General features: G+C 39.9%; 1 protein-coding gene across 8 annotated transcripts in view; it reads right to left on the bottom strand.

Annotated features, from left to right (window-relative positions):
* LOC118808721 overlaps positions 1-18,374 on the bottom strand; it is a 33,117-nt gene extending 14,743 nt beyond the window's left edge. Inside the window, exons 1-7 of one of the 8 annotated variants that reach the window (XM_036571611.1) lie at positions 18,260-18,371; positions 17,801-17,892; positions 17,141-17,212; positions 11,372-11,450; positions 8,860-8,883; positions 2,306-2,344; positions 857-880 (exon numbers count right to left, since the gene is read on the bottom strand). In XM_036571611.1, the coding sequence (XP_036427504.1) occupies positions 857-880; positions 2,306-2,344; positions 8,860-8,883; positions 11,372-11,426 (142 nt within the window). In that variant the 5' untranslated portion in view covers positions 11,427-11,450; positions 17,141-17,212; positions 17,801-17,892; positions 18,260-18,371. Of the gene's footprint in view, positions 1-856; positions 881-2,305; positions 2,345-8,859; positions 8,884-11,371; positions 11,451-17,140; positions 17,213-17,800; positions 17,893-18,259 lie in introns of all 8 variants that reach the window. The other 7 variants (XM_036571614.1, XM_036571613.1, XM_036571608.1 and 4 more) reach the window with 7 other exon arrangements.
* Between the last annotated feature and the right edge of the window lie 6,534 nt (positions 18,375-24,908).

Below are 24,908 nucleotides of genomic sequence, written 5' to 3'. Positions count from 1 at the left end.
AAAATAAATTGTGAGTAGCTGGTAGGTTTTTTTGGGGTTTTTTTTTCCTAACATAACAATAAAAACAAAAAATATAATTTCAAGCAGCAGTAAATGGGGTCCAAACACCAGTCAGCTCAATGAGGTGAGCCAGAATGGGGCTTTTTTTTATTTTCTTTTATTTATTTTTTTTATTATTATTTTCTTCCTCAAGTTTTCAAATTTTGGTATGGAAAATGCAAAAAGAAAATAGTAAGCAGTGATTTCTAAGATGTACTTTGACTTGTATTTCATTGCAGACAGTATTAACAAAAAATATTTCAAGTTTTGTCTGGTCAGCTTCATTTTATTTGTAATTATACATCCATTCTTGCCATTCAGGCTTGCAACAGTTCCAAAAAAAAAGGCTTCGAAGTTGGGACGGGACAATTTAGGGCCAGTAATCAGGTAAAATAATTAAATAATTATTTAGAATTACTCTATTGGTGGAGTAAATGATCTGCATTGGGCTCCCTCTCATCAGACCCCCAGACATAACGGTGAGATCTTCTAAAAAATTAGTAACTGGCATCAGAGTGCAGCATCACTCAGCCAAACAATTAAACTAGTATCTAAATTCTAAAACCAGTCACACTAGAATATTTCAGTTCATGTTCCCTTGTGAAATAAGCATGAGTACAGCTGAACTTGATGACTGGCGAGCTTATGCCTGAAAACGATCTAAGTAAAATTAAGGGTGAATTTTAAAAATGTACTAGTGGAAGTTCAGGTATGAAAATGTAAAAAGCAAAAATTCTCAAACACCTCATGATCTGTGTCTGAATGTAAGAGCGAGAATATAAACAATTTGCTAATCAGAATCAAAGCTCCAAATTACCAGTCTGGTTCGTTACTTCTGTAGCTGTAGAAGAAACAGAGGAAAACAATAAGCAAAAATAAATATTATAATGCATTCCACTTTTGTTACATTAGTAACCTATTTAAATTTTGAATCTACTCGTGAATGTCTGTTACCTGTTGGTTTAGCTATTATAACAATAAAAACATAAAATTTAACTGCAATTGGCAATCCATGGGGTCCAAGCACCAGGGGTCTAATGAGCCAGACTGGGGCTTTTTTTACAGACAGAATGAAAATGATAGTGGGTCAGACTACACAAAAGTCCTTTATATGTCATGATTATTGAACAAGTGAAGTCAAGATATTTATCAGTCAAGGTATGTATCAAGTTTAACACAGGTTGATTGTTAGTTCTTGTTATAGCAAGCTGCAGAATTTGAACAAAAAATTAAAAAATACCAGACAAGCAGTTCAATATCTAACATAACTAGTTATTGCAAAGATGTTTGAAGAACAAGAGACCTTTTTGTAGGACAAAGGAAATAATTGCAGGATTTTTAATGATTTTTAGTCTCATTTTGCACTGTAGCACCCCTTGAAGGCCAATCTGGGTCAAGTTTTACATGCCTTATCTGAATCTCAATTCATGTGCACGTGAATTAAATTTTAAGTTGATGAGAAATTTGTTTCAGAATTGCCAAAGCCACAATGATTAGTTAATATGTGGCAAAAAGTCGATATTTTTGATAAGCATTTCCTTCCAGATGCCACAGATTACTTCAAGACAAATTTTGAAAAGATTAGATGAATATCATACCACTAATGTCAAAAGAACTATTTTCAAACTATTTTTGGTAAAAGGAATAAAACACATTATAATAGCAAATTAAATTATTAGTCACTAAATTGTGACTAATAAGTGAAGTGAAATGTTATATGAGATATACTTAATCAAAATTTTCTAAATTGAGCCCTCCAGTGGTCAGTCATTTTGGATGAAAAACCTAGGACAATTTTGCAAAAGTAGGTGTGGTGAGAGATATAAAAAATATTGCTGAATTTTTCCAGGGGGAAGGCAGAGGGTGTTTAGGGTTTGTGATGAATTTTGGATTAGCATGAAACAATAAATCAGCACCATCCAGAATTATGTCTGTATGCCTCATGGTATAGGAGATCTAGGCCAATACATAATTGGCCTGACGATGCCTGACAGTGTTTTAAGTTCATCTCGTGTAGCAGGTAGGACTATCTATTGACCAAAGTCCATGTCTGTACACTTTATGGTTTGAGAAGAATGAATAGTTTTAGTGGAGAAAAATAATTTATGTGAATTTGAGCAAAAACAATATAGATCTTAAAAATGATTAAACAATGATCATTAAAAAGCACATTGTCCTATTACAACTTATTATTTGTTAAAGCTCGGCCATGAAAATCAATTAAAAATCAAATAAAATGTGCTATATCAAAAATAGAATAACTTACTTGTCAGGGATTGGTAGGTTGGTGTTTGTGTTGCTACTTCTAAGCAAAACAACAAAACAAAACAAAAAAAAAATTGAAACATTATAACATTGTCCCTCTTTTTTGTATTTTCACAGGTCAGTACTGCTGGGCATTGAAATATAAAGTTTTTTAAAAGTGTCAGAGAAATAACAGAGATGATCTACCTATGAAGTGAGTGTGCTTAGTCATATCTACTGTTGTAGCTTATTATTAAACAGTGCAATACACTCAGAAAATATTTCCCTCTTTTAAAGCAAATCTCGCCGTCTTTAAGGAAATGAGCAAAAACAATTCTGTAAGAGAAAATATATATTCATGAAATTCTTCTCTACATGTTTTTATCGTGCAGCATGGCATGATGCCATGATCTGTGTGTAGGTCATGTTAGCTGTTAGCTACCTAATATTTGTCTGCGAAAACCCACCTCAGCCCTGTACCTCCTGTCTTTATACCAGCCCTGACAGAGCTGACAAACTTACTCTCAAACTTCACACTGCTGCACAGTTTGACTTCCTCTCAAGGTTTCTTCCCCTATAAATCGGCTTTGTGACAATAGCTGCTGTAAATAGCACTCTATAAATAAAATTTGACTTAATTTGCCTTAACCTTCCGACATGCTGTTAAAATTTCCACGGTAACAGCCGTGTCACTGATTATGGTTAGTGAGTTTCTTTAGCATGATTTTTTAAATCAAGGTCGAAATCAGAATGACGTACTTCATTAGAGTGTCTAGCAATGTCTCTCAGTCTCGTAGCTCATGGTAAGTCTACCTTGGCCAGTGAAAATTTCAAATCCCCTGTGGTGATTATGAATGGCATTTTTTACTTTCAGAACCAGGCTGATCAGCTCTGTTGTTCTCCCAATGTGGTGGTGAAGAAGAAGGCAGCTGAATGCCAAGATCAGAAAAGATTACCGAGATTACCCATTACCACGATCTGGGGAGTCCTTCGATGCACTGTCAGGGGCTCAAGTTTTTTCTTGTTTAAACTTGGCAAGTGGGTAAGGAGAGGCTTGTAATGAGGCACATCAAGACCCAGCTGCCTCCTTTACTGGACCCTCTGCAGTTTGCATATCGCTCCAACTGTTCTACAGATGACGCCATAGCCGCCACTCTTCATCTGGCCCTCACTCATCTTGAGAAGGACACTTATGTTAGGAGGCTGTTCATAGACTTCAGTTCAGCATTCAATACCATAATTCTTCAGCATCTCGTTGGAAAGCTGAGCCTGAACACTTCCCTCTGCAATTGGATCCTGGACTTTCTTGCTGAGAGACCTCAGTCAGTCCAATCAGGAACAGCATCTCACTAAGCACTGGAGCCCCCCAGGGCAGTGTGCTCAGTCCACTGATGTTGACTCTGCTGACTCACGACTGTGCGGCAGTTCACAGTTCTAACCACATCATGAGGTTTGCTGATGACACTACTGTGGTTGGTCTCATCAGCAAGAACGATGAGTCAGCATACAGAGAGGAGGTGCGGTGACTGACAGACTGGTGCAAAGTCAACAACCTATATCTGAATGTAGACAAAACAAAGGAGAAGGTTGTTGACTTCAGGAGAGCACAGAGTGACCACTCTCTGCTCACCATCAACAACTCCCCTGTGGAGATTGTTGCGAGCACCAAGAACCTCACCTGGACCCTGAACACCAGCTTCATAACCAAAAAAGCCCAGCAACATCTCTGTTTCCTGTGGAAGTTAAGGAAAGCTCATTTCCCACCCACCATCCTTACCACATTCTACAGAGGCACTATAGAGAGCATCCTGAGCAGCTGCATTACTACCTGGTTTGGGAATTGCACCGCCTCCAACTGCAAGACCCTCCAGCAAATAGTGAGGACTGCTGAAAAGATCATTGGGGTCTCTCTTCCCTCCATCACGGACATTTACACCACACACCACTAATTCTGTGACTGACCCCACACACCCCTCACATGAACTATTCTCTCTTCTGCCGTCTGGAAGAAGGTACCGCAGCATTCAGACCCTCACAGCCAGACTGTGCAATAGTTTCTTTCCACAAGCCATCGGATTCCTCAGTTACCAAAGACTGAATTGAAGGACACCCACACGGACCCACATACGCATAACAATATGAGACTAACTCTCTCCCCACTTCTTGCTGTTCCAAGTTATGTCTGGAACAGCGTATTTAAATATAATTATTACATTTCACTGAAACACTTCATTTGATATAACTTGTAGATCTGACTACTTGTTAACAATGTTAGCTGCTAAATACTGTATCAACCAAATACTGTTTATAGTGATGGTTTAATTGTGATTTTAATTTCTATTACATATCTTTAAATTTGAATGTAAATAATCTATTTATTTTCTTATTTATAAAGCTGTTTGAATGACCACACTTTCTGATGATCACTTTTTGTGCTTAATTTGGGTTGTTTAAGTTCCATAGGATGCCATTCATGTTCTGTGATGTGCCAAGCACTTTTCAACGACTAATGCAAAGAATTCTGGGTGATCACTGGTTCCATTCCCTTTTGTTGTATCTGGATGGCATTGTGGTCTCTTCATGTCTTGAAATTGAAACTAAGTGTGAAAGGTCGAATGTCTTTTGCTTTTTTTATGGTGAATTGACCTTTTGAAATTTTGGTCCTTGACTTCATCCAATTAAAAACACCAGTGATTCAAGGTAAAAAGTTCTAGTCGATACAGATGTGTTTTTTAAGTTCACTCAAGCTGACCCCACTTAAGACAAGAAGGCAAGTACAGCAGTCGAGGTCTGGTTGTGGGAACATCTTAAGCACATAGCAGTTATTTATACTAGTAACAGGGGACAGTTGGAAGCAGCCACAATACATCGGTTCCAAGTCTACATTATTCTGTTAATTGTCCTGAGAGTTTAATCTACCAATGTAGTCATCCCTTTAGGATAACATATGATTCAGGATGTATGGGGCTCCATGGTGTATGACATCAAAGTGTCTGGATGAGGTGGGCACCCTTTACTAAGACAGCCCAAAAACAAAACGTTCCATAATTGTTGTAGCTATGCAGCCATTCAACATGCAGCCTTCATAAACAGAAAGTACTCACAAGTCATGTTCACAAGTGTTTTTCCAGCAATGAGCTGTTCACTCTATGGGTCATTGTGTATGACAGAAAAAAGTTCCTGATATACTTAAAGCAATCTAGTAAGAAACTGTCAACAAAATCAAGTTTATGTACTCCAAAATGCACTTTGCTGCACAGAACTGTGGCCAAAGAGCTGTTTTACTCATCAACTTTGATGTTTCAGTTCCATGAAGATATTGAAACTGACTCCACAGATGATCACGCTACTCCAAATCACTCGGACTAATATGACACTTGATTCCTGGCACTGGTGCTGGAGTTTGATGAGTCCTAAAGGGCTGCAGCCTACATTACTACTTAATACCTCTGATGGTGCTGGAGACGGCTACCTTTCCTGCTAACATGCAGCTTTTATTATGCCTATTATTTATGTATTTGTACATTTCACACTGTGTACAAAATGTGCAAGTTAAACATTGCTTAGGACTGACTAACATTACTAGACATCAGAAAACAATGTAGGGACTGCCATTTCCTGATCCCATTGCTCGCCCCAGAGGCCTAAAGTCGACTGTGGACTCACCTCAGGCAGGAATACGCCGACCATGTGCATGCAAATGTAAACAGGAACGGGGTGGGTGAGCGAGTGTCCAAGCAAGGCTAGCAGAGCTAACTAGGATACCACTTCCCAGCCTACTACTCTCAAATGTCTTGAATACAAGCTGGACGAACTGAGATTCAGGCTTGTGATAGATCACCAAACCAGGCACTATGGTGTTTTTATTTTTACTGAAACCTGGCTTCATAGCAGCCTACCGGACTCAGCTATCATGCTACAGAGACTGAAAGTGAACTGCACTGACCACACAGCCACATCCCTCAAAACAAAGGATGGGGGACTTCTGTTAGCACTTCTCCTGTCCAGCATGTGGGGAAAACACACTGGATCATGTTTACAAAAATGCCAAGGAGGCTTACAGCACCACTCCCCTGCCTTCATTCGGTAAGAGTGACCACATCTCTTTAGTAATGGTATCCACATACTGGCAGCTGCTGAAACAGGTTAAAGCAACAGTGAGAACAGTGTGTGTGTGGCCTGAAGGGGCAGAGTCAGTGTTACACAACTGCTTTCAGTGAACTGATTGGGACGTTTAAAACGGCAGCCACCAGAGACACAGTTGACATAAATGAATTGGCAACATGTCAGTGGATTCATCAAGAAATGTTATAATGTAACTCAAGCAAAGCAATGGATGAACAGTGAAGTCCACAGTCCGCTGAAAGTATGCAATACAGTCTTCACATCTGGCAACAGTGAGAAACTTGAAACTACCAGAGACAACCTAAAGGCTGGCATCAGGGCTGCAAAACACAAGTAGCTCTAAACGGACTCGCCCCTCAGTACCTGAGTGAACTTCTCACCTACTATGAACCATCACGCCTACTTAGATCACAAGGTACTGGCTTACTGCTAGTACCTAGATTTAATAAAGTTACATTAGTGGGGAGAGCCTTCTCATACAAAGCCCCCCAGCTTTGGAACAATCTTCCAGTCAGTGTTTGGGACTCAGACTCAGCCTCAGTCTTTAAGTCTGGGCTAATAACCCACTTGTTTAGTGGAGCCTTTGGTAATTAGTTTTCCCTGTTAGATAAAAGGTGCAGATCTGGGGTTCATGGTCAGAGAGTATTATGGTAAACTGGGAGTGTTGGTGCTGTCGTCCCGCTGCTCACGTGTTAACTCAGGTTTGCTGACGGTGGAGCGGAGGGGCGCCGACATCTCAGGGAGCCTCATGTCTCTGTTACCTTCTGGTTTCTCTCTGCTGCTGCATTAACTAAAACTAATCTAATTAACCATTGATCCACCTGTTTTCCCCGTTTTGTACTATAATACTTATACTAACGCTGTTTGCTATCCGGTGTGGACCAGAGGAGGATGGGTTCCCCTTTTGAGTCCTGGTTCCTCTGTGTTTCTTCCTTTTGCTCTTAGGGAGTTTTTCCTTGCCACTGTCGCCACTGGCGACGCTCATGGGGGCTCAGACCCAGAATTTTCTGTAAAGCTGCTTTGTGACGACACCTGTTGTAAAAAGCGCTATATAAATAAACTTTGACTTGACTTGACTGTCATGTATTTCCATGATGGTTAGTGTCCTCATCCTCAAAGCTCACATGCTGATCACACTTCCTGGGAGACACTAATCTGTCCCTGAAGAGAAACAGCACAGACTCTATACGGCCCTCTCTGAAACAGACCTCATGGCTGGGAAGTGACTGTCATGATTTGTTGGGTACTGGAAGCAGAGCTGGAACTCTGCAAGATGGTCAATGCTGAAATGCTGGACGCGGTCATAATCACTGGGAAAGTGGTGTGTGTGTGTGCCGAAGAGAGGATTGAGGGATTGGTGAATAGCGGTGTTGTCTTGGACCCCGTGAAGAGCTGTGATGTGCACTGGCATGCTGTGGTGCACAGTCCCAGTAGTAATTGTAATCAGATGGCAATAGCAGGCTTGTCACAATTTGGACAAGCTTCAAGCACAAGTTGTGTGATCTCTGCTGCATAGACTTTTAATGGCTCTTTAGGTATTTGGGGTCTTGCATTCACAAAAGTTTGGAAAAGAAACCAAAATTGATTCCTCCTTAAAACATCACTCAGCTTTGCTTATAATTCTGTTGTGCAGACAGAAGTAAAGACAGCTAACATGTTAAAGCTTCACCACTCAGCCTACTGGGAAGAGTTGTGGCCATATTTTGAGCTTGTGTGCCTGTATAGGCTTTAACAGCAAGTTGCAATCTATCTTTCCACAGTGAAAAACTTGCTTTGTTTTTGCCATTAAAAATGTTAAAATTTCACTCTCAGTCTGTTCCCTCCCTAATAAGTCTACGTTCCTCCCAACATTTAGCCCCAAATTTCTCACAGTTGTCCCTGGACTTGTATTCTTTGTACAAGATCATGTCTTGACCCGCAAGACTATAGAGCAGCTAGGAGAACGAAGGGATGTAATGACACGGATCACTTCGGCTTTCTCCACTTCGCTGATGGCTAGCTCCAATGTGGCTTGTGCTATGAGGCTTACGTGAAGCTGCAAGTTCTGTGGTGAAAGTGCATTGAGAAACACCTCAAGAGCTCACAATGCACTTCTTTGGGAAAGCGAGAATTTCTAGTTTTCTAGTTTGTATTTTTTCTTTGTTGTTTGTTTCCTGTTTTTCTATGGTTCTCTTCATTGCTTGCATTCACTACTACTGCTTGCATCCTATTTTATAAACTCTATTAATCCTCAAAAAAAAAACTAGCTTTAACTTGCATCCTGCCTCCTCACCTCTATTGTTACATGCACAAACGTCCCACAGTGTTTTGACCTCAGGCTACAATACATTGCTACTTTAATATATCACGCACCATGTGATCTGCACACAATGTAGGAAAGTGTTTTTTGTTGTTTTCAAAGCTAAACAAGATTAAAATATTTTGTAATCTGAACCAAACCATGTAAATTACCAGTCTGGGTCTTTACTCTTCCACCTGCAGAAGAAACAAAGGGGGAGAAAATAAATATTATGACAAAAAAAATTAAATATTATACACAGTGCATTTTTGTCACCTTAGATACCTGTGTAAGGTAAAAACATAACATATCCTTGGTATGATTAAGATTCAACTTATTACTATTACACTTCTTTTACTTCTTCGTATTATTAGTAGTGGTATAAGTATTATGCACTGTGTCTTAAAAGTAAGGAAACAGCCATATAAAATAAAAACAGTTTGGCAGACAGTGATCCAATGTTAGACACAAGCTGTGGGGGGAGGGGGGAACCTGTTAGGCCATGTCACCAACATGGTGGCAATCTTGAATGCTGCCATCTTGGATTCAACTTAAGTTTTACAGATGTGTAGGTAGGTGTGTGACACATCAAACTGGTAGAGAATTTTAGCAGAAAAACAGTAGTGTGCTTTATGTCAACGCAACTTTATTCATTCTCTCTTTTTTCTGTACAGGCGATGTGAAGGATGGTGTTATCCCAAGCAGAACGTATTAAGATCATCCTTATTTCTGGTGAACGGAGCACACATCATCGCAGAACATTTCAACAAACACCACCCAAACAGGCATCCCATTACCCACAGGACAGATGCCAAAATTCTTGCCAAATTCTGAGAAACAGATTCTGTTGCCAATAAACTAAAAGCTGGACGACCAAAAACAGGTATGGATGTAGCAACTGCTGTTCTGGCCTCATTCAGCAGGAGCCCGCCCCATAGCACCCGTCGTCTGTCTCTGGAATGTGGGGTTAGCCATGCCTCAATTCAGCGAGTTTTGTCTTCCTATAAATGGCACCCTTACAAAATTCAAATGCTGCAACACCTGACTGAGGACAACCCAGACCATTGGATAGAATTTGCAGAATGGGTGACACAGCAACTTCATGTAAACCCTCGCTTTCCCTCTCAAGTGCTGTTCAGTGAGGCAAATTTCTTTGTGAATGCTGAGGTCAGCAAACAATCACCACTCCTGGTCGGAAACAAACCCTCACTGGACTGATCCATCTAATACGGTTGCCTCACCTAAAGTCATGTATGGGGTACATACACACCATACCATACCATCTTCATTGACGGAACATTACGTGCAAGCCATTATGAAAGGCTGTTAGATGAAGACGTGTTTCCTTCATTGTTGTCAGAGGATGGAATATTTCCTGTATTCTTCAAAGAAGATGCACCCCACCTAATTACTGACACATTGTCTATCTTGATGTGCAGTTTCTCCAAAAGTGAATTTGTTGTAGGGGTCTAACCGAGTGGCCGCCACATTCTCCTGATATAGCCCCTTTGGATTTCTGTCTGAGGGGTCATGTGAAGGCACTTATTTACTTGGAATGTTGTTCATCTTAAAGACAGAATTGTTGATGCTTGTGCTCGCATTCAGGCAGAGATACCACCTCTGTTTTTCTGGTGGAATTCTCTACCCGTTTAACGTGTCGCACATCTATCGTCCCATTTGTAAAACTGAAATTGAATCCAAGATGGTCGCATTCAGGATGGCCGCCATGTTGGTGACATGGCCTAACAGGTTTCCCCCTCCCCCCACAGCTTGTGTCTAAAATTGGATCACTGTCTACCAATTCGTTTTCATTTTGTATGGGTTTCCTTACTTTTGTGACACCCCGTACTATATTTTATCTTAATATCTTATTACTATAATACTTTTGCAATTGATTATTTTTATTATATGTTTTTCTATCCACCTTATTCCTGCGCCCTATGATGCTTTGAGTGACATAAACAGACAGCATAAACGGACAATTTGTTACATTTGTATATCATCCTAACAAGCATTCTTTATTGTTGAGATTTTTGTTTGTAATCAATCTGTCAACCAAAACCTGAAGCTGCATGAGAGAAATGCTTTTTGTGTTTACACAGAGTCAAAACCATAAAGCAGTGCCATTACGCAGCAATGTCTAATGCAGACGTTTAGAACATTTTAAACCAGCATTTTGATAGTGCTAGTCAGATATCGACCACTGTGTGTCAGCATCAAGCTATCAGGGTTAGCTCAGTGCTATATCACATTTTCATCTTAGCTCTAGTTTAACTACAGACATTTTAAGCTTGTAACAGGCATTTAAGTAACATTCTTTACCTTGTATTTCTCAGTTTTCAAGTAACTCTTTCTTTTAAGTCTTAAAGCCTGACTTTTGTACCATTAACCTGTTAGTTGGTTAACTTTCTGCTGCTGGCTCAGCCTGCTCTAGAGGGCTTAATAGGTTAGCAGGTTATCTAAGAACTTTCATGCAAATCTAAGAACTTTCATGCAAATGAACAATTATTGTTTAACTAGTGCAATATAAACGCACACATTGCTCACATCCTTTTTGGATAAACACGCATTTCCAGGTAAGTTTTATGTTTTACAGATACATCACCTCAAATAGCCTAAATGTTGCTTTTATCTTTATCTAGTGAATGACACTTATGTTTAATGTAGTAGAATACAGGCACTTACTTAGCAAAATGAAAGCTATGATTAGGAATGGCACGTGTTGCTGATGTGCTGTCATGATGACTGACCACGATGTTGAAACCTACAAAAAAAAATTCACTTTAGAAAAATTCTTATCACATTTATCAGCTTGCAATGATGAATTATTAATGTATTGTGGAGCTCCTTATCTGACTGATCTATTTAGCTGGAAACACGTAAACAAAGACACTTAAATGAAATACATTTCAATATTCTTTATAGTCAGCTTCAGGAACGCACCATTTGTTGTAATACTTAGCAATATATATTACGTATTATACAGGTGAAATTACAGTTTCTGAAGTTTGACTGTGATATCCTGTAATGAGCTGGGATTAGGCAAATAAGCTTTATTATGGGTAAACCAAGAATCATAAACAAAGTTCAAAGCAGAGGCCACAGCTTCTAAAAAAATCTCAGACAGAGGTAAAAAAAAATACAGGATAATAGGAAGTGGCTCAGAACTGCACAGAAAAGTGGCAAGATTTACCAAAGAATCAGGCCAAGAAATGAAGTATACATATGAGAGCTAATGAGTTCAGGAATGAGCTGCCACTATGAGAGGGTGGAGGATAGAGGTTCATTCCTGCCCTGCTTAATTCATGTAGCTTTGCGGAAGACCATCCACCTATTGGCCCATTCAAGGAGAAATGGAGCCACAAACCAACTTGAAAGTAGAGATGGTCAGAGCTGCCCAGCCTCTCAGTGTTCACAGTTGTTACCATCTGAGATCAGCTAAGCCTGCAGTACAGCCAGGTCCACTTGTAACTCAGCAAGAGCCAAAAGAGCTTTGCTGCTGCAGGTTTAGAGAAGAAACTGAGGAGGTGAACCAGAAGCTGCACTCCAGTTTAGAATCTACATTCTCTCAGTTTTCCCCTCTCACAGAGGAGAGAATCCCACCAGACTACACTGGCACTGTTCTTCTGGCATGGCAGTTACTGAAGAGATTAATATTCTCCCATAACAAGCTGTCTCTGTTATTCTCTGCAGAGCCTCTGCTGGGTTTGTCATGCTGGACCAAAATGCTGCTGCATGGAGCATCACCAGGGAGTGTCTGTTGCAGAGTTCTTGGTTTTCCTACATCAGAACCCACCAAACATTTTAAGCAGCGCTTTTCAGTTGCAGTCCTTTGAACCCACCTTTCACAGGTTCAAGTATTCGCTGCTCTAACACACCTAATCAAACTCATAAAGGGCATGATAATTAGCTGATGAGTTGGATCAGATGTAGTAAAGCAAGGACAGCCTGAAACTGTTCAGGACAGTGCGTCAGTAGGACTGCAGTTGAAAACCAACGCTGTGAAGGATAAAGAGATGATGTATTGTTCTCTGAGCTTCAACAAAAGCAGTGGAAAGACAGGGCTCTCTACTGTCGAGCTGTACTGAAAAAGACAAACATGCCATCGAAACAATGTGAAAGAGACATCCTGGGTCATCAGAGCTCAAGGCAACATCCAGGCAGTCTCCCATCCCATAAGAGCCAAATACATGAATTCTCATGAACTCCCCTCAGAAGCAGAGCTGCTGAAAAGACATCACCAAGCTTAAAGCACAGTCAGCACCTATGCAACAAATGAAAGGGAAAAAAGGAAAAGGAGACCAACTTCTGTAGTTTTGAAAGTGAAACATTTTCCCATTTTTGCTTGATATAGGATTTCAGCTGCTCACCAGATCATATTTGTCATGTTTATAGTTTAATGTGACATATGTTTTCAGTGGGTGACAGACTGCAGTCAGGTCAGTTTAGCACATAGACTATTTTACTACAGAGTGATGCCATTATAATACATGCAGAATGTGGTTTGGCGTTGTCTTGCTGAAATAATCAAGGCCTTCCCTGAAAAATATGTTGTCTGGATGGAGCATATGTTGCTCCAAAACTTGGATATATTGTTCAGCATTAACGGTGCCTTCACAGATGTGAAAATCACCCATGCAATGTGCACTAATGCCCCCCATACTGTCACAGATGCTGGCTTTTGAACTGTGCACTGATAACAAGCTGGATGATCCCTCTGCTCTTTAGCCCAGAGGACGCGACGTCCATGATTTCCAAAAAGAATTTGAAATTTTAATTAGTCTGTCCGCAAGACACTTTACCACTTTGTCTCAGTCCATTTGAAATGTGCTTGGGCCCAGAGAAGGCGGCGATGTTTCATGGTTCATGTTTATGGTTTTGTCTTTGCATGGAAGAGTTTTAACTTTTTTTTTTAACATTTGTGGATGCAGTGATGAACTGTATTACATGCCAGGACGGCGTGCATGTTTCTTGTTTGTCTTTTTTTTTTTTCCCTGTCTGTCTACCTTACTTATTAACAAGTGCAACCCAACCAGTGGCTGTGTGAGTGGCAGCCCTCCAATAAGATGTCTACTGCTATTCCCTCATCCTCCAATCAGAATCACGGCTGAAGATAAAAGGCTGATCTGGCAACATGTGAGGGGAGGACAGCATTGTGTGTCTGTGAGGCCTTTGGTTTGCTGGCAGTTTGGTGACTTATGCTGTTATTAAAATTGTAGCCCCGTTAGTTTTAGTTCTGCTTTGGCCTCACTGTGTCTCTTCCTCGTTCTCTCTCTCTCGTACTCTGTCGCTCTCTCTCACTCACTCTCTGTGTATCTCCTTCTAGCGCGATGAGTGAACAGGCAGTTTGGGCTCACCTTTATATCTGACACTGTAGTAACACACTGTATAGACACACTAGGTAAGGGGTGAGTACCACCCACTGTATTCTGTGCAGGTTAGTTCCTGTTAGGCAGGTTAGAGGTTTTTTATTATTTTCGTTGCTTTGGCTCCCGTCCATACTCCACCATTGCAGCTAGCTTCGCATACAATACTATTACTCTCAGCCTTGTCAGTACTGAAAGTCAGTTTAACTTTTCGATCACATTGAGCTTCATAGATTAGTCCTGTAAGCCAGTCACCAGTTCATCTTGTTGATTTTGTCTAGCTGGATGTCTTATTGTCAGCTGTCTTATGTCTTTGTTCCATTTCACTCCCAAACCTTTAAAGGTGTATGTGTACACGTTTACTATTGAACAGTAAAGCTTTGTCTAAACGTGATGCTCCTGTTGTCCGGGTCTCTGCCTTCGTGTTCCTGAGCCCATGCAGTGATTTCCACTACAGAATCATGTCTGTTTTTAATGCAGTGCTGTCTGAGGGCCTGAAGATCACGGGCAACCAGTATTCGTTTTCAGCCTTTTCCCTTACATTCAGAGATTTATCTGGATTCTCTGAATCTTTTAAAGATATTATGTATCACTGATGATGAAATCCCCAAGTCTACGGATATTTTACAGTGAGAAACGTTATGCTTGAATTGTTGCACTATTTGCCTGTGCTGTTTTTCACAGAGTGGTGAACATGTCTCCATTTTTACTTCTGAAAGGCTCTTTTGATACCCAGTCATGTTACTGACCTGTTGCCAATTAATATAGTTAGTTGTGTTATATTATATACTTTTTTGAAACCTGTTGCTAGCATCAAATTCAAGATGGGCATATATAACAATAAAATGTCTCAGTTTCATCTTTTGATATTTCGTCTTTATACTATTTTCAAAACTGAACTTTGAAGTTATAGGGTTTGAATGATTTGCACATAAGTGCATTCTGTTTTTGTTTACATTTTGCACAGCGTCCCCAACTTTTTTGGAAATGGGGTGGTAAAAAACATGGTGCAACAGTCTATTCTTATTCTACTTGGTATGCATACACACTACCTAAAGGGTTAATTAGTGCAAAGTGTACTACACAAATCAAAATTGTCAGAGAAGCATACGAGTGCCTTTTAGACACTGGTTCACAAGGAGAACTATTCGTTGGTTCTTATGTCATGCCAACTTGAGTGAACAACCCATTAAAGTTTCGAACTTGAAGTCGGGGAAGAAAATGATCCCGTTGGAATTAAACGGTTCTGCCTGACATTTTTGTCAAAACTGAATTATTCACATGTTCTAATTCTGTGACAACATTATGGTGAGGTGTTTTTTAAGTTGTATGCATCGTTAGACTTTATCTAGAAAACAAAAAAGGTTATATCACCAAAATCTAAATTAGTTCTATAAGGTTTTATCTGTGAGCCAATCAGCTGACACAAAAGGACCAATCAGGTTCTGCTTCTTTGTCATGTCGCCACTCTGCTCAGTGACTGTGCGTTTGTAAAACTTATGAAACATGAAAACATGTTGCTGAAACTCTGTCTTCTTACAGCTCTTTAAAAAGTCTTATTGTCTTAAATTGTATAAATGTTTAGGCTTAAAGGTAATTAAATTGTATACGCTTCAATTGATAGGATCTTAATTACAACATGAATATTCATTTCATTCATTCTTCTATCTTTCTTTTTCTTCTTTCTCCAAGTGTCACATTTCTGATACAAAACCTCAGACTGCCTTTAGACAGACCTGCTACACTTACTTGCTGGGACAGTTTATAACAGTAGCTGTTTGCTGTCTAACTAAAGCAAACTTAAACTAATGGTTCCTACCAATTATTAATTAATCTCTATTAATTAAGTAAATAATCTCTCAAGAATTTAAATGTTTGTCCTAAAACAATACATTTAAAAATGTCATAGAAAGCATAGAATTTAACTTTCAGATATGTAGACACTCTGTTACAACATTAATATTATGTTTTAAAACAAATTACGAGTAAACTGTGTGTGTTCCGTGAAAATCATTGCTTCCTTTTATGTTTTGCCAGAACTTTATATCTACAAGCAGAAGTTCTTAGGATGAGAAGGAATGCAAAATCTTCAAAGCTCAATATCTCCAAGTGCTCAGAATGCAGACTGAGCCGTATAATTCCAAGGGAATAAAAAGGCCAACCAGTTCTTTATAAACACACTAAAGTAGTCATCAGCTTCCTTAAAAATTGCTGGCTCTGAATTTCTCCTCTATAGCCTTCATTTTCCCTAGACAGTCCGTCACATGTTCATAAAGAACAATAAATTAGATGCTCTGTAAGGAGAGTCTTTTGAAGTTCCTAAGAATTATTCACTTCTATATGGATCTTATGCAGTGTTGAAGATACTTCAGTCAGTTAAGGTGGTCCTCTAAGCCTGGTGACATAGTTTTCCGAGGAACCAGCAGTTACACCGGAAAGACAGAAAAATACCATTCATACAGTTCTAAGCATTTGATTACAAGGAAGTGTACAGTGTCAGAGCCACTGGCCCTGTCACTGCCAGAAAGCTTTGTTTCAAGCTGTTCTTCCTTTTGTGAATGCACGCACAGTCAGTTCCTACACAGTGAGACGGATCATGATGCCCTGTAAATGTATCATTGCTGAGTTACTAGCTTCAGATGAATTCAGCCTTTAAGCTGAGCATCAGTTTTTGGGTTTTGGAAATTCCCCATTGTCTACAGAATGGAAAGAGTCAGTCACTGAAAAGCTTAACTTGACAAAAGGTATTTGCCTACCATGACTTAGATTTGGGTTAAACATTCAAGGTGAAGCACTGCATCATTTTAATGCATGATCTTTCTCCCCAGGACATAGGAGCAGTAAGAAAACACCTTTAAGTTCTGCGAAATATTGAAGCCATCAGTGAGTCAGAGAGAGTTTCTCAGTGTCAAGAACTTGAAGAACAAACTTTAATTTTTGGAAAAAATATTGTTAACAGGTTACCTTGGAAGAACTTGAAAAAAAAAACGAGGATGATTTTGTAGACTTCATAGTATGCAAGTACCTTTGCTATGGTGCAGTTCTCAGAGCCCAGTGAACAGAGGCTACTGTCTATAGTGCCACTTACCTTTGTCTCTGGCTTACAGGTATATCCTTTGCTAGAAGCTAATGTGTCCTTAAATAGCCCTTTTAATCATTCCTAATCAGAAACATAGACATTTAATTATTTGATGTGTACTGTTTGTCTTGAGGTTTAAAATGTAATAAAGGGGCTAAATTACTTAAATTACAAACAGGAAACAGACAAAGCATATGAAATACAAAGATATGATCAATACTCTTACTTGTGGAACTAGTAAAGCTGATTCCATCAGATAACAGTATGATACATAGGTTAGAGAATTCTATGGACTGAGATTGGATGTCTGCATTGGACAGATTTTTTTAGTCCCACTCCTGCAAGATTTTATTCCGCTCCTGTAGAATACCTGCACCATTTGTCCAGCTCCCACTCGCAGCCTAAACGTTTTGCCCCACTCCTGCCCGCAGACCTTTGTAACGGGTTCCCATCGGTGTTAGTCACGATTAAAAATAACTGCCGCAGGTCAGATTTGTCTTCGGTGGGTTTCATTGTCATGGATTGCCTTTATTAAGAGCTCTTTCCACAGCTATGGCTGTCTGACTGTCTACTGTCTTTGCCATCTTTAGCTTAGACACTATGTTTAGCCTCCTTTTTAAGAATAAGCAGGTTACATTAAAAATAACATTAAATAACAATGAGCCTTACCTTTAGGTAATAGGTTTCCTCACACTCAATGATGCAAAACAAAACAAAAAAAAACACTACTTGAGAGTGAATATTGCCCCCGTGTAGGGTATCTGGGGGAAAAATGATTCATCTGTGTATTTCACAAAATGAAAACTAAAAAAAACAAACATTTTACATGCTGCTTCTGTTTGTCGCAGTTAAAATGAAAGATTATTACAGCTATTGAGATTTTTTAGAAGTTTATGTCCTTTTTTTTTAACTCTGCACTACAAAAAATGTTATTTGTGCTACAACACTTGCAACTTTTATAGCACCAGCACTTAATACCCAAATATTTTACTTATAGTTCTTAATAATAGATATTATTTGTATGAAAGAAACAGAGATTTGACAACTTTATTATCTATTTCTTGTCTCTATTTTTAAAGCAGATGTTAGTGCACTGTTTTCTTGAAATAAGAGAAATGATAAACTTACATTTGTGGGTCTGATTTGTATCCTCTGCCAGTTGTGACGGCTGTGCAGTGATAGAAAAGCCTTTCTTCATGTTGGCAAGCGTTTGAGGCGGAACAAAAACGCAGTGTACCTCAACCATCATTGACGTATGCATTCTTATATACTGGAATGCAACTTGGCCAGTAAAAGTTCAAGCAACATCACAAGAATGTCAGAACACGTATTGAGTAACACTGAGACACTCCTCTTTCATCTCCCATTGCTGTTGGGCAGTGAAGCTATGCATAGACGTTCTCAGTGCTTGATTTAAAATCAGGGCACTTCTAGGCTGAAGTTGAAGAGTTGACAAGCACAAAGCTGTGTTTGTTTGTACACTAGCATTCTGGAAAGTGCTATAAGGTGTCACTAATACATCAACATTATTAGTTAAATCCAGAGGTTAATGGAGAAATGAGATTTAAGAGATTTACATTTGAAAGTCTTGGTTTTTCTTGATGACATATTATTTTAAAAACAACCGAAGAGCAGCACTTTATAAAAGGGTTAAACAGTTTTAATAGATCTCAAAAAGTATTGTCTGAAGTTATCACCAGAGAAGTACCATGTTTCCTAGTTTGTTTACTACTTGGGACCTGTGACTTAAAAACACAGAGTTGAAACTGATCCTTAAAAGCTGAAGGCACTTAAATGTCAAAGAACACAGATCTTATATTACAGGGTTCCAGACTCCAACAAAACTGTTTGCAATTGCGACCACAATTATTCATTTGCAAACAATGAAATTAATTAACTCACCAGTGGTGACAGGTAGCACCTTTGGATTATTATTATTTTTAATGAATAACTATTTATTACTATGTTTCTGTAGTGATTACTTTTTTGTTGTTGTGTATTTTCTTTTAGCATTTTTCATCTTAAAATGTAACTGATAGGCTATAGCCTCACATGGACACGCCAGCCTATCAAAAAAAAATGCCTGAATGGGGCGCTAGACAACAGTGCATGGAGTAGACGCATATATTCCGAGCTACTGTGCGCTAAGTTTATAAAATTGAATTTTCTCACCGTCTCTCATTTAATTTTTACATATTTGTTTAGTTCAGTCACTTACTGGCCGCGACTGCAATTCATGGTTTTGTAATGCTGCCGAAAACATCCAAGCATTTGCAGGAACGCCAGCAGCCAGCGGCAGCTAGCAATGATTCTCTTAGTCAGGATGCTAGCTACCATCAATCTGATGAAGAGCTACCACTGATACAGGAGAACATATCGAATAAGATTTTGCAAACTATCAATGAGAGGTTTGACAAATTCGAACAGTCCTTGCAAACAACAATACAGGCATTTGCAGAGAGGACAGAGGCTATTGAGGGGCAGGTGCAAGACCACGAGGCCCGTATTAGCTCCCTTGAGGTAGCCCTCGCTGACACCCGGAAGGCGAACAAAGTGCTTGAGGCAAACGTTGATGATTTAGAGGGCTGGTCACGTCGCAATGACATTAAAGTTGTCTGCAGTCCAGAAGAGGAGGAAGAAGGAAAGCCAACTGAATTCAAGGCTGCCCTGATTCCTAAACTGCTGGGCGACAAGCACTTCCAGGAACCCTTGATCATTGACCGGGCTCACCGTGTTCTTCAGCCGAAACCATCAGAAGGAGCAAAGCCCTTCACCTCTCCTGCAGATGTTTTGAAATTCATAGACACTGAACTGAAACAAACGCCATGAAGCATCGGCTACCATTGATTTTTTTATATATTAAATATATATATAAATATAAATTCTATATATATACATACATATATATATATATATATGTGTATATATATATATATATATATATATATATATATATAGTTTTTATACACCCAGGCCTCTAGGGGGAGCTAGTTCATCTTTAAGTGTCTCTAATATCCTATAAAATGGTGGCAGAGTAGAAGTTGAGCAGCATAGTGACACCAACAAACAAGCATCTGTTGTTGTGGAGGAGCCTCTGCTGTTCAACTTACACAGTCCTTTGTTTGAGGAACTTACCTTCCGTTTTCATTCAGTAAGTGTTTTGTTTTTTTTCTAAAACTTAACTTTGTGCTAGGTATAAACATTGTGTTGGGGATTGGTTGAGGCTTATGTTAATGCTAAGGTTAATGTTAGCAGGCCATATTTTCAGCAGTTAATTTATTTACAAATTACTGTGTTTGCAGGACTTTTTTGGTGCTTATTTGTGAACTGCTGGTGACAAGAGAGGCTGGTTTGACTTTTTGTCTTTGACTTTTTTCCCCCATTTCTGAGAAATAACTACAGGCATTTTCCAAACACCACACAACATGGCAGCCACTCAGCCTGAGGTATTGGATGGGCCTAGCCTACCACTTGAATACCCTGCTGGTCCTTTTGCAGGGACGAGGACATGGATCCAGTCACGTTTGTGGAGAAGTGTGAAGAGTTTTTAGCTGTCCACCCACTGAGTGAGGCTGAATTGTTTGCTGTCTTAACATCTGCTCTGGTGGGGGACTGCTAAGGACTGGTGGTCTGCAGAAAGAAGGTATATCAGCTCCTGGCCACAGTTCAAAGCTGTGTTTCTGAAATCCTTTCTAATGGATGAATCTGAGGCAGAAGTAGAAAAAAGGCTTCATGAAAGGTGTAAAGGGACCACAGAGAGCCTAAGAGACTTTGCTTTCCAGTACTGTGCTCTTTACCTCAGGTGGAAACAAAACATGCCAGAAAGATACAATGTCCAAGCCATACTGAGAAATTGTAATCCTCACTTGGCTAGTCTTTTAAGAGGTACAGTGAAAACTGTGGCAGACTTAGTGAGAGTGGGGACCCTCATTGAAAGAGACATGTCTGAGATGAAGTCCTTTTATGCAAGTGCTAAGAGTGAAGCTCAGAAGAAGAGACCTCTTCCCCCAACAAGCCAAAAAACACTAGCATACCTTATGCCTGCTACTGAGGGACAACCTGTCAGCAGAACTAACCCATGGCAGCCAGTTGCTTTCCCTATTCAGATCAAGTCCTGAATAATACATGCACTAGTGGACACAGGAAGCACTTATTCCCTCGTAAGGTATTCTCTCTGAGAGAAGTTAAAGGCACATAGGGAGGTCTGGAAGCCTTCGGGAGGACAGACATTTTCTTTGGCTAATGGGGCAGTGCAGAGTGCTTTAGGTATGGTTGAATGGGACTGCAGGTTCCATGAGCATGGGCTGAATCTGAAATTGTATGTGCTGGACAACAGAGACCTAGCATTTCCTTTGGTTCTGGGCATGGACTTCTCCACAGTGCTGGGGTGACCATTTTGTAAGATACCCTGCAACTGTGTTTAGCCCAGCCTTGGCCAAATGTTTCTCAACTAACCCTGCTACATCTTGACCTGTTGAGAGACAGAGCTGATGTGGACATTTCGGACAAAGAGAGACTCCACCACTTATTGCTTCAGTGGCCACACGTGTGTACTGATGCACTGGGTTTCACTTCTAGACTCCAGCATCAGATTAACGCAACCGACCAAATACCCATCAGAAAGAAAGTCTACAGGGTGTCACTGGAGAAGCAGAAGTTCGTTGAACAGGAAATCAACAACATGCTGGAGAAGAACATCATATGGCCTTCCATCACCCCTTGGGCCTCCCCTGTTGTTCTGGTACCGAAGAAAGATGATGGGATTCACTTTTGTGTTGATTACCATGGGTTAAACACCAAGACTCATTTGGATACCTACCCCATGCCTCAGATACAGGAGATCTTTGAGTCCTTGCATGGTGCTCACATTATCAATACACTAGATGTTTTAGGTAGTATGCTAGATTAGAGGCTAGCATACCAAAGACTGCTTTCGTTACTTGTCGAGGGTTGTATGAATTTACATGCCTTCCTTTTAGACTTAAAAATGCTGCAGCTGCCTTCCAGCGTCATGTTGCAAGGGACAGATGGGGAAGAACATGTGGTCGCTTATGCCACTGGGACACTTTTGAACAAAGCAGAACAGGCTTATTCTTTTTCTGAAAAGGAATGCCTAGCGGTTGTGTGGGCAGTAGAAAGGTGGCAACATCATTTGGAAGGACATCATTTTGAGGTTATAACAGACCCTTCCGCCCTCACTTGGGTTTTTAACCACCTCAAGCCTTCATCTCATTTAACCCAGTGGGCACAAGGTTTTGACTTCACAGTCAAGTATCGCAGGGCAAGTGTAATGTGGTACCAGATTCTCTGTCATGCAGCTTATCTAATGACACCAGTATGCAAACCATTGCTGCTTATCAAGCAAATACTCCTACCAGTGACTTACCAGTTGGCTGGGACGAAACAGGTAAAAGCCAACATGCGGATTCAGCATTGCAACCCCTATGGCAAGCTGCCAAAGAGGCTAGCCCAGATACTACTCGCATCCACTACAAAATCCACAATGGCTATCAGAGTGTGCCTACCCAGCAGGGGGGGACAGTGTTATTAGATCATGGTACCCACATTAAGATCACAATCTCTGAGCTTTGCACCTGACAACCCAATGAGTGGTCATCTTGGACAGATGAAAACCCTCAGAGGACTTTTGGATGTAGCTTATTGGCCAGAGATTCAAAAAAAATGTGTGGAATGTGTTGTAAATTATGCACTGTCTGTCAACAGTACAAACCATGAATTCCAAAGCTGTCAGGACAACTACAATCAACCCCTATAGTTGTGCCAGGCTACATGCCAGGCATAGATCTCACGGAGCCATTTCCAAAAAGCAGTAAGCAAAATGAATATTGTCCCATTATTGTGGACTACTGCAGTAAATGGGTGGGACTGTTTCCCCTGCGCTTAGCCAACTAATATCCTCCATTCCCACCAAAAAGATTTTTGCTTGTTGGGGTGTTCCAGTTTATCTTGTTTCTGATCGTGGACCACAGTTCACTTCGCAGCTTCTGAACGCAATGTGTAAGCAATGGGGGGTGACACAAAATTAATGGTTAGATTTATCACCCTCAAGCTAATTTGACAGAAAGAATTAATCGTACATTGAAGTGCATGCTTGCTTCTTATGTAAAAGACAACCTTCGTGCTTGGGATTGCTGAATACCTGAATTCTGCTTTGCCATTAATTTAGCATGGCAAGAAAAGCACAGAAATGACACCAGCAGAAGTCGATGACCACCAGAGCATGGTCAGGAGGCATACACCACCATTCAACGGCAAAAAGAGATGTTGGATAGGGTGAAGACTAATTTGGCAAAAGCTCAGAACTGGCAGAAAAGGTATTATGACCAAAAGAGACAAATCACCACATTTTCAAGAAGGAGATCTTGTTTGGATTCAGACTCACCCATTGTCACGGGCAGGGGATGCGTTCATGGCCAAACTAGCCCCTAAATGGCAAGGTCCTGCCAAGATCCTCAAACGTCAATAGGGTAAACTGTTTAGTAGCTATGTTAGATGGACAAAAAGGATATTTTCCGTGTCAAAAATCTGAAAAAAAATTATGGTTGGGTCAAACCTTTTTCTGAGGGAGGGGGTGTGTGACAGTATGCAGTCACTGTCACTGGGGAAATTCCTTTCCCAATTGCTAGAGGGCAGTGTTAACCCCTAGTTTTCTGTATAAGGGGAGAAGAAGAAAAGATTTGGTGGGAAACCTAAGTATTTTTGGCATGTAAGGGCTCCAGAAACATGTTCCTTTTATGGTACCTTCACAGATGTGCACATCACCCATGCTATGTGCACTAATGCATCCCTACACCATCATGAATTCTGGCTTTTGAACTGTACACTGATAACAAGCTGAGTGGTCTTTAGCTCGGAGGACACAGCGTCCATGATTTCCAAAAAGAAATTCAAATGTTGATTCGTCGGACCACAGGACTTCCCCTCAGTCCATTTTAAATGAGCTCAGGCCCAGAGAAGGTGGCAGCATTTCTGAATCCTGTTTATATTTGGTTTCTTCTTTGCATTTATGAGTTTCAATTAGCATTTGTGGATGCAGTGCCTAACTGTTTTCATAGACAGACAAGTTTTCTAAATGGCTCAAAGATCACGACCAGCAAATACTGGTTTTTGTCCCTTACATAGAGATTTCTCCAGATTCTCTGAATCTTTTAGTGATATTATGTACCGTAGAGGATGAAAAGCAAAAGTTCTTTGCTGTTTACGTTGAGAAACGTTATTGTTGAATTGTTTCACTATTTGATGGTGCAGTCTTTCACAGAGTGGTGAACCCCTCCTCATCTTTACTGCTGAAAGACTCCGCCTCTCTGGGATGCTCTTTATACACAATCATGTTACTGACCTGTTGTCAATTAAACACCAGGTGTTGGTGGTCCCAATTTCTTTGGAACGTGTTACTGGCATCAAATTCAAAATGGGCATATATTTTTCAAAAACAATAAAATTTCTCAGTTTCAACATTCAATATGTTGTCTTTGAAGCATGTTCAATGAAATATAGGGTTTAAATGATTTGCACATCATTGCATTTTGTTTTTATTTACATTTTTGACAGTGTCTCAACTTTTGGGGTTGTACATTTTAACCTCTAAGTTCACAGAAGGAGTCCCATCACAGATATGTATATGCAAAGAGACAACGAAGAGCATATGCAACAATGATGATTTATTTGAAGATCAGAAAAGTTATTTTATTGCACTATAAAATAAAATTTATAGATTTGGACAGAACACATAAACCCACTAAATAAAAAACAAAAT

This window comes from Colossoma macropomum, unplaced genomic scaffold, assembly GCF_904425465.1.
Source record: "Colossoma macropomum unplaced genomic scaffold, Colossoma_macropomum, whole genome shotgun sequence".
NCBI lineage: Eukaryota > Metazoa > Chordata > Actinopteri > Characiformes > Serrasalmidae > Colossoma > Colossoma macropomum.
Note: the sequence above shows the minus strand (reverse complement) of the source record. Positions and strands in the feature narration are given on the sequence as shown.